The sequence below is a fragment of the Otolemur garnettii genome, unplaced genomic scaffold (genome assembly GCF_000181295.1).
Source record: "Otolemur garnettii isolate 467f Iridium unplaced genomic scaffold, OtoGar3 scaffold00101, whole genome shotgun sequence".
NCBI lineage: Eukaryota > Metazoa > Chordata > Mammalia > Primates > Galagidae > Otolemur > Otolemur garnettii.
In genome coordinates this window covers 5980143-5989986 of record NW_003852496.1, presented here as the reverse complement: position 1 = coordinate 5989986, position 9844 = coordinate 5980143, and the positions used below count along the sequence as shown (strand labels likewise).

The window sequence follows — 9844 nt, the reverse complement described above, 5'->3', positions numbered from 1 at the left end:
AAAAAAAAAAAAAAAAAACAACAAACAAAATAAGCACAGCTGCCAGCCCGATGAGGCCAGCACTGCTGTTCTTCCCATTGTACAGAGTGGGGAGCTGAAGCGGGAAGGGGCGCCAGATGGAAGTGAGTGTAAAGGAGGCTTGCCCATGAGGGGGGACGGTGAAAGCTAAGCTGTCGGGTCAGTTGACCCCGTGGATGTGTGTGGGTCTCCTGAGGTTTCAGGTCCCAGCATAGTGAAGTCCAGAGGGAAGTGGGACAACTCCCCAGGGTTTTAGGATGACTGAGTGACCCACTAGAATCCACATTCTCCCCTTGGGGCTTGCCTGCTCCACGCCAGCCTATGACTCTGTCTCTGGCCTTCCCACCTCCCCACTATATCCTCCTTTACCCACTGTCACCATGATGTGACTGTTCTGAGAGGGGGCTGTCCTTGGAGGCTTGGCCATGGTGAGTAATACCCCAAAGCCCAGTTGACTGTGTGGTTATGGCCCAGGCTGTCACTCATCTGTCACATGTCCTGAGCAACTCACTGCAGACTCTAGACCTCAGTTTTTCCATCTGCAAAATGGATGTAGGAGGGAGGGTCAGGGTAGGTGACTTCTAACAACCTTTCTGGATCATTCTATGTCCGTTGCTCTAAACAAAGAGCAATTTTTGTATACATCAAAAAAAAAATCCTTTGTCAAGCGTTACAGAATATTTAGCGCCTTGGTGATTTTAATTCTTTCAGAGGCTGGGATTGTGAAACTCTGTCGCAGAAGAGGAACTGAGACAGAGAGAAGTACATGCTGAGATAATCTAGATCCTTCCACTGACTCATCGGTTCATTCAACAAATACTCATTGAGCACTTTCACGTGCCAGGCCCTGGGGTACATCAGGAAACAAAACTAGATACTTTCTAGTGCAGAGAAAACTGTTCGTGAGGCTGTTACTACACGCCAGGCACCATGCTGGGCTCCAGACTGACCCAGGACCCCTTGGGGGCTCACCTGGGAGATGAGCACAAAACAGTGATGGCAGCAGAGCGACAGGCAGGGTGCTGAGGAACTGCTGAGCTGTGCAGGGCCAGCACTGACCCAGAGCAGCTAGTGCACCCCTCCGTGTAGTCACCAGGGGCCACGTCAGAATCAAACCTTCCACCTTGACCTCATTAGCGTTGGGCCTAATTACTACCAAGCGCCTTAAACTGTGACAGGCTACACCCCGCAAGCCCAGCCATGCCCTCCATGTACCAAGCTCTGTTAGACCCTGACACCACCCACATCAGGCAGGGCCTGGAGCAAAGCTGGGCTAGAGGGAAAGGGGCAGTTTTCTGAGCAGACACACCTGGGAATCCCAGTTGAGAAGAGACACTGGGTGAGAGAGAGCTTAGGGACAGGGATGGTTGCTGGCTGACCCTCCCTCCCTGGGCTCAGGGCGTCTGTGTTTGCAGTACCCTCTGTCTGAGCACCTTTCCCCCACAGCTCCTGCCATCATTCTGCTTTCATCTCAAGCATCACCTCCTGGGAGAGGCTTCCCGGGCTGCCCTGAACATCATACAGCACGTGGGGAAGGGTCACCACTGGACTTCCCTACTGTTACTTGTCTTATTTCTTGTCTATGGCCCCCACTCCACCCCTAGGTATGCTGGCTTCCTGCACATAGGGGCTTGGTCTTTCTTGGCCCCTATGTGTCCCCCAGAATGGAACACCTTGCCTGGGACACAACAAGTGCTCAGTACACACATGTGAGCTGGATGGTGGGAGCAGTCCTGACCCCGAGCAGCCTGGCTACTTCATTCCTAGAGGGTGTTGTTGTCATGCTCTTTGTGACGCCGAGGGCTGGGAACCTTCCAGTGTCCAGCCTTCATTTGCCCCAGGTCATCTTTTTCCTCCTGCTGCCCTGTGTCTGGCCCTCACGGGCTACCTGCCACATAGCATCTGAGCCCATGTGACTGACCACACATCCCTAGACAGCACTTTGCCTGCTGTGCCACCCAATAGGCCTGTCTGTGTGGTTATGGCCCAGGGTAGCCCCCCACCCCATGCAGACCCAGCATGTGGTCTTGGCTGCAAGGCCTTGCACCAGGCCTTGAGGGGCTCTGTCACCTTCCTGTTTTCCAGACACCCCCTCCAACCTCTCTCCCTCTACTCCTTCTCTGGGGGTATTTAAGTCACCCTTCTGCCCCCTGAGATCTGCCAGAGCCACTGCTCACTGCCTTCTGGGTAAAACCAGCTTCCTAGGGTTGGCATTAAAGACTCATCAAAGCTGCCCCCCATGGAAGGGGGGTCTGCCTCACCCAGAAACCTGGCAAAGCACTCCCCTCCCTCACAGGCCTAAACATCACCTCGTTGGACTGAATCCCCCCAGGCTGGCAGCCCCCTTGTCTCCATGGCTTCCTGAGTACCCTCCCTGGGGGAAATCTGCTTCTTCTATATCTGAGTCCTCCTCAGACCCTGAGCTCCTCCAGGCAGGGCCATTTCTTTGCCCATCTTTGTGTCCCCAGGAACCTGCACATGACTGTCTAATGAACAAGTGAGTGAGCAGATTCCTAATTCAATGCAACAAATAGTTACTGAGCTCCTGGGCTGCACTAGGCTGTGAGTCTGGCAGTGGGAAGACCAAAGCTGGCAGGTGCAGCCCTTGCCCTCATGGAGCTCCTGATCTAGCAGTATGAATTGGGGTCACCAGCTTGCAGGGAATAGGAAAGGGACTATGTGAGGGGGGTGAGAGACTGAAACAATGGCCAGAGAGCCTCTCACTGCGTGGGTGCTCATGGTCCAGTACAGAGAAAGACTTGACCTCAGCTCAGAGTAACCCAGGGGAAAGGAAATGGCATGGAGTCCTCAGGTCCCTACCCCAGGCCAAATGCACCAAACTGAACTGGGCAAACTCCTGGGGGGGACGGTGGGACAGACAGGTTAGGCCACCCTCCTTCACTTTTCCAGGGTCCTAACACCTCCCCTTCCTGACCCCAGGCTCCCACTTGTGTCACCTTGGCCCCTCTTAGAAGCCAATTAGGTCCCCAGTAGCTGTGGTGGGGATTAATATGATTATGACACCCCAATCTCCCAGATGCTGATTCAGCCAAGAGCTTAGGGAGGGGAGGTCACTTTATAAGGCTCTGGGGGGGGTTGGAGCCCAGAGTTGTCCAGCAGGAGCCCTGGGAGGCTGAGCTTGGGCCTCAGCAGCATTCTTGGGTTGGAGCAGCCCTCAGGGCAGCCACAGGGGCCACAGCCATGAATGGAACAGAGGGCCCCAACTTCTACGTGCCCTTCTCCAACGCCACGGGCGTGGTGCGGAGCCCCTTCGAGTACCCGCAGTACTACCTGGCTGAGCCATGGCAGTTCTCCATGCTGGCCGCCTACATGTTCATGCTCATCGTGCTCGGCTTCCCCATCAACTTCCTCACGCTCTACGTGACCGTCCAGCACAAGAAGCTGCGCACGCCCCTCAACTACATCCTGCTCAACCTGGCCGTGGCCGACCTCTTCATGGTCTTCGGTGGCTTCACTACCACCCTGTACACCTCTCTGCATGGATACTTCGTCTTCGGGCCCACAGGATGCAATCTGGAGGGCTTCTTCGCCACCCTGGGCGGTATGAGCCGGGGGTGCAGGCTGGGGGGTGCAGGAGCAGGCCAGCCTGGAGGGGTCTGGGGATAGGGCGGCGTTGGGGGAGGGAGATGAAAGCCCTTCTCTCCTCTCCTTCTCCCCATCGGCATCATCCAAAGCCTTCACATATTCGATCTGCAATCACTGTGCATGGGGACAGGCTGGGTTGCTGTTTGTAGGGGCAGGCACTGAACACTGCACTGATCTCATTTGGACTGGTGCTCTTGTCTCATTTCATGACAGGGAAACTGAGGCTCAGAGAAGTCAAAGACCTTGCTGGGGGTGACATGGGGATGAGTCCAGAGCTGGGTTTGGAGCCCCCCAAGCCTCTGGGCTGGGACAGATCCATGCTGGCCACTTGGGGCAGGAGGCAAATTCTCAGTCCCCATCACTGGATTTCCCTATGCTGGGCAATGAGCTCAGTCACCCCAGCAACTATTTGACTGTCTCCCTGACCACCTGACCACGAGCCTCTCTGCTGTGCTCGAATGCTTTCTGTGTCAGGGAACCTCAGCACCCCTTTATGGACCAACCTGTTTTGTCAGGAGCCATTAGACCTACGTGGTGACCTGCAGCTTTGAAAGATGCTTGCAAATATTTCCTTTCATTTGACAAGAAAACTGATGGAGACTGGGGGCAGCTGCAGGGATAACAGATCCCATTTAGCAGATGAGAAAACCGAGGCAGGCAGAGGGGAAGAGACTCACTGAGAGATGTGGCAGGGCAGGAGTGAGCACTGAGGTCTCCTGCCTCAGACCCAGGGTGTCTCCCTGAGATATAGGAGACTCAAGAGGTAGTTACCACACAGCCAGGGGCATGGGGAGAGCTTAGAGCCAGCCACGGGAGCTGCTCTGCCGGCCTGGTCTCTCTCCTTCATGTGTTCAGGACGCTGCCTTGGTGCCATTCTCAGGGACTCTCTTGCTGTCAGTGGGTGTTTGTTACCTACAATTATCACAGATCACCCAGTCTCTGGCCAGAAGGTGGGAGTGCCACATAGAGGCCATCGTTTCTCTGCATGGTCTGCCTCAGTCTACAACTATTGTCCAGGAATAATTATTAGTGTTCCCTTTCACTCTCAGAAATGTCCTAATTTGGTTGCTGGTTACCCTCATTATTTTTTGTTTTTCTTGTTTGTTTTTTTTTTATTTGTTTGTTTAGAGACAGAGTCTCACTTTATCACCCTGGGTAGAGTGCCTGGCATCACAGCTCACAGCAACCTCCAACTCCTGGGCTTAAGGTGATTCTCTTGCCTCAGCCTCCCAAGTAGCTGGAATTACAGGTGCCCACTACAACACCCGGCTATTTTTTTTATTGTTGTTGCAGTTTGGCCAGGACCGGGTTTGAACCCACCATCCTTGGTATATGGGGCCAGTGCCCTACTCACTGAGCCACAGGCGCTGACCTTTTGGGTTTTTTTTTGTTGTTGTTGTTTTGTTTTTTGAAACAGAGCCTCAAGCTGTCACCCTGGGTAGAGTGCTGTGGCACCACAGCTCACAGCAACCCCCATCTCCTGGGATCAAGTGATTCTCTTGCCTCTGCTTCCCAAGTAGCTGAGACTACAGGCACCCACCACAATGCCCCGCTATGTTTTGGTTGCAGCCGTCATTGTTGTTTGGCAGGCCTGAGCTTTATTAGAACCCGCCAGCTCAGGTGTATGTGGCTGGCGCCTTAGCCGCTTGAGCTACAGGCGCCAAGCTGTTTTGTTTTGTTTTGTTTTTTGAGACAGAGTCTCACTCTGTATCCTTGGGTAGAGTGTCGTGGCATCGTAGCTCACAGCAATTTTAAACTCCCAGGCTCAAGGTATCGTCCTACCTCACCCTCCTGAGTAGCTGGGACTACCAGCGCTGGCCACCGCATCTGGCTAGTTTCTCTATTTTTAGTAGAGATGGGGTCTTGCTCTTGCTCAGGCTGGTCTTGAACTCTTGAGCTCCAGCAATCTTCCCTCCTTGGCCGCCCAGAGTGGTAGGAGTCCAGGCATGAGCCACTGTGCCTGGCCCACCCTCACTATTGAACTTCCATGGGTGTGGCAGGGCAGAGGTCTGAATTCCAGCATTGCCTTCTTCCTCTGGGCAATGCAATTACCCTGAGCTTCACACCCCCAGGAGAGGGGCCCAAACCAAGGGTATTTCACTTCCCTGGCGGGGAGAGGGAGGGAAGGACTTCCCACTCAAGTTTCTGCCCGCTCGGAACTGCCTTCCAACAGCAACTCTGCCTGTTGCCCCGCGAGGACACATTCATCTGCAGAAACTCCCCATGGAGCTCCCCGGCCAATCTTCACCCCCAGTCTGATTCCGGTGTCCCTCCCAAACCCAGAGTTCTAAGGGAAAAAATTTCCCTGATTCCCTGAAGTTCTCTGCTCACTGCCAGCGCTCTGCCCTTTCCCTCCTCCTCTAAGGTCCAAGCCCTGTCCACCCTCAAATCCTCCTCAAATCTCACCCCCTGTTTGCCTACTTGACCACCCTCTCCCCCCACAGGAGGAACATGCTCTCCTCAGACAGGCGAGGAGTGGGGTCCAGGCAGGTGGTGTGTTAACTGATTTCTGACTGTCTTGCAGGTGAAATTGCCCTGTGGTCCCTGGTGGTCCTGGCCATCGAGCGGTATGTGGTGGTGTGTAAGCCCATGAGCAACTTCCGCTTTGGGGAGAACCATGCCATCATGGGCCTCGTCTTCACCTGGATCATGGCACTGGCCTGTGCCGCACCCCCCCTGGTCGGCTGGTCCAGGTAATGCCATTGAGCAGAAGGGGAGGGTCTCCAGGGGCTCTTTGTAGGGTCCCCAGTCAGAACTCAAATCCAAGGCTGTCTAGTTCCAGGCACTGACCTCAAATATCCCCTTCCCCAAATGCCCACCCAGGCAACATCTCCAGGATAGGGGGTTAGGGCAAAAAGGGAGAGAAACAGACCCTAATGTTGCTATGGGGGCTGGTCCTCCTGGTCTCCCATGTCAAGGAGAATCCAAGATGGCCCTACCCTTTTCCCCTTGGCTGTGCCCCTAATCCTCAATTAAGCCAGGGCCAAATTCCAATCCTCTTTGGTACAGTGCCCCATGGTGGCTCCCTGTGACCTTGGGCCTGAGCACCTGGAGAGGCCAAGCCTTCCTAGTACAGGTGGTGATGATGCGGCCCCTGGGATCTGGGTCCCATCTAGCCTCTACACCATTGTCTCCCAGTGGGGCTGAGATGAGATAAGATGGGGACAGTGGTTTGGGCAACTAGATTGATGCCTCATTTCCTGAGGCTTCATGTTTCTCTGCTTCCAGAAATTCCTACTTGCTCCTCCCTTTCTTCCTCTCCCAATCTTCCTGGGGTTCATTTCTCACTCTCTGCTGGGTCCAAGCCCATCCCCTCTGAACTCTTCCCCTTGTATTCTCCAGCCTGGGCCAGTTACATCCTCTGTAGGCACAGCCAATGGACACTCCGGGTTTTCTGAGCTTGGTCCCATGTCACATCCTCAGAAGTCACTGAAATGTCCTAACTGCATGGCCTGGGGGCCCCTTATTTCCAGAGTTGCACAAAGATCCCATAGATTCCCGACATGTCTATCTTTGGCCTGGAAATTTTCTTACCCCATCACTAGAAAGACCTAGGATTACAGGTGCACAAACTGCTACAGACAGCGTGGGGGCTTTTCCCTCCTCCCACCACCAACTTCTGCCCTACATGGCCCGAGGCCACCCGGGGAGCCACAGGGCAGCTGAGCTGGTAAAGAAATGCTGAGCAGTAGCCAGGAGTGGTATCATGGGCCTGTAATCCCAGCTGCTGGGAGGCTGAGGTGGGAGAGCCACTTGAGGCCAGCAGTTCAAGACCAGCCTGGGCAACATAGTGAGATGCTGTCTGAAAAAAAAAAGAAGGAAGGAAAAATGCCGGGCAGGTCAGCCGTGGCTTCCGCAAGATGCCTCTGAGTCCCCATCTCCATCGATTCTCTCCTCAGACACCCAGCCCAGTGGATATTCTATGAATAGAGGGGTAAACATGAGGCCCAGAGAAGGGCCAGCCACGTGGCTTGGGTGTCTGTCGGAGGTGGGCTTCCTCACCCAGCCCCCGCACCCCACCCCTCAGGTACATCCCCGAGGGTATGCAGTGCTCGTGTGGGATCGACTACTACACGCTCAAGCCAGAGGTCAACAATGAGTCCTTCGTCATCTACATGTTCGTGGTCCACTTCTTCATCCCCTTGTTTGTCATCTTCTTTTGCTATGGGCAGCTGGTCTTCACCGTCAAGGAGGTATGGACAGAGGGTGGCCGTGCGGCTCTGTGGGTCCAGGCCCCTATGCACACCCACGGCTCCCGTTCTGGGCCGAGCCCCAGCCCCTGTTCCTACAAACCTACAGCCTGGACACTGGTCCTGTTTCTCTGCAGGCAGCCGCCCAGCAACAGGAGTCAGCCACCACACAGAAGGCAGAGAAAGAGGTCACTCGTATGGTCATCATCATGGTCATCGCCTTCCTGATCTGTTGGTTGCCCTACGCTGGGGTGGCATTCTACATCTTCACCCACCAGGGCTCCAACTTCGGTCCCATTTTCATGACCCTCCCGGCATTCTTTGCCAAGACGGCCTCCATTTACAACCCTGTCATCTATATCATGATGAATAAGCAGGTGCCTGCCAGGGGTGGGAGGGCACAAGTTCCCCAGGCTGCAGACACTGGCTGCCAGGACAGGCTAATCCTGGGGCAGGGCAGTGGAGCAGTGGGGCAGTGGGGCTTACAGGCCAGCAGCCTTACCAGGGAGCTTGTTGAGAAATACAGACTTCTGGGCTCTGCCTAGACCTGTTGAATCAAAATATCAGGGTGGCCCCAGAAACTGCATTTCTAACTAGTCCAGATGGCTCAGATGCTCATTCAAGTGTGAGAAGCAGTGATCCAGGTGGTTCTGGAAGCCCAGTGTAAAAGTCAGATTGTCCTGAGCCTGGGAATGAGACGATGCCTGTCTCTGTAAAGCTGAACAAGGTTCTAAAAAGTCTTATCTGGGGGATAAAGGGATAAAGCAGTCCACTAACAAAGACAGTGGTTTCGCTTCCGACCCCAAGAGGCAGAGGGAGGCATGGTTCCTGGAGTGAGCTCTGCCATTCTCTAGCTGTGTGACCTGGCAAGTCAGTTCTCCTCTCTGGGCTTCAGTTTCCTCATTCACAAAAAGAGGAAAAAACCCACACTCTCAGATTAAATGAGACCATTTACAGATGCCCTTGGTGCTCAGAGGGCACCATGAAATGTCATTGGTGACCAAGCCCCATGTACTCAGTCCTGGCATCTAGTGGGGGGCAGGTGTTAGGGGAATGTATGAATAGCAAGTGCCTTCCCGAGAGACAGACTCGGGCCTCGGGTGGAGGCTGGAGGGGCAGAGCAGGGGAGAAGTGGGAGGTGAATCTTGCCAACCACACCAGTTTGCTGCATCCTGGACCAGAGCCTGAGCCTGACTCCTCATGCCCCTTGCTTTTCAGTTCCGGACCTGCATGATTACCACCCTCTGCTGTGGCAAGAACCCACTGGGTGACGATGAGGCCTCAACCACAGCCTCCAAGACGGAGACCAGCCAGGTGGCCCCGGCCTAAGCCCTGCCAAGGACTCTATGGCCGGCTATAGGAGTCTCCCTTCCCCCTCTCCCACCCCCAGCCACTGCCACCCCAGCAGGAGCGGCGCCTGGAGGGAACCAGGTCACACAGGCTCCCTGAGGTTTTTTTTTTTTTAAAGATTAATGCGAGACAAATGAGGCTCCCTCACTCTGCAGGGATGGCCTGAGAAGGGACATCCACAAAGACCCCCCCCAAACTGGAGCCCCAAGTTCCCAGGGGCCGGCGGGATCTGTACCCCTCTTCCCCCAAAACTCATCTTTCAAGAACATGAGAACACTTGCTCTCTGGAAAAGTGTCCCAGCTTAGGGATAAGTGTCTAGCACAGAATGGGGCACACAGTAGGTGCTTAATAAATGCTAGATGGATGAAGGAAGGAATGGAGGAATGAATGAAGGAATGACTAGACAGGGAGAACATGCCTGCCCCCTCAGACCCTCTTAGAAGCAGCACTCACACTTGGCTGACAACCTGGAACATTGCTTTCCCCATCTTGGGCTTCACTTTCTTCCCTCATAAAATGGAAATCCCAAATACCCGGCCCTGCCGACTCACAGCTGCTGCAAAGACCAAATGGGATTGTGTGCATGCGTGCGTGTGTGTGTTTAAGCACTTTGTACATAGTAAGGAGCTGTACAGATTATAGTTGATGTCGTGAATAATATCAACTGATATAATAATTA

General features: G+C 54.2%; 1 protein-coding gene across 1 annotated transcript; it reads left to right on the top strand.

Moving 5' to 3' along the window:
- Nucleotides 1–3118: 3118 nt before the first annotated feature.
- RHO (rhodopsin) lies at nucleotides 3119–9537 on the top strand. Its single transcript, XM_003796229.3, has 5 exons — nucleotides 3119–3580; nucleotides 6149–6317; nucleotides 7652–7817; nucleotides 7952–8191; nucleotides 9033–9537. Exons 1-5 carry the CDS (start codon nucleotides 3220–3222, stop codon nucleotides 9141–9143), a joined length of 1047 nt encoding a protein of 348 aa, XP_003796277.1. The 5' UTR covers nucleotides 3119–3219; the 3' UTR covers nucleotides 9144–9537.
- Nucleotides 9538–9844: the final 307 nt, after the last annotated feature.

Excerpts from the sequence above, each read along its gene's own strand:
- RHO (XM_003796229.3), top strand. The coding sequence starts at position 3,220 with ATGAATGGAACAGAGGGCCCCAACTTCTACGTGCCCTTCTCCAACGCC. Across the intron at positions 3,581-6,148 it reads CTTCTTCGCCACCCTGGGCG|GTGAAATTGCCCTGTGGTCC; the intron begins GTATGAGCCGGG and ends ACTGTCTTGCAG. Across the intron at positions 7,818-7,951 it reads TGGTCTTCACCGTCAAGGAG|GCAGCCGCCCAGCAACAGGA; the intron begins GTATGGACAGAG and ends GTTTCTCTGCAG.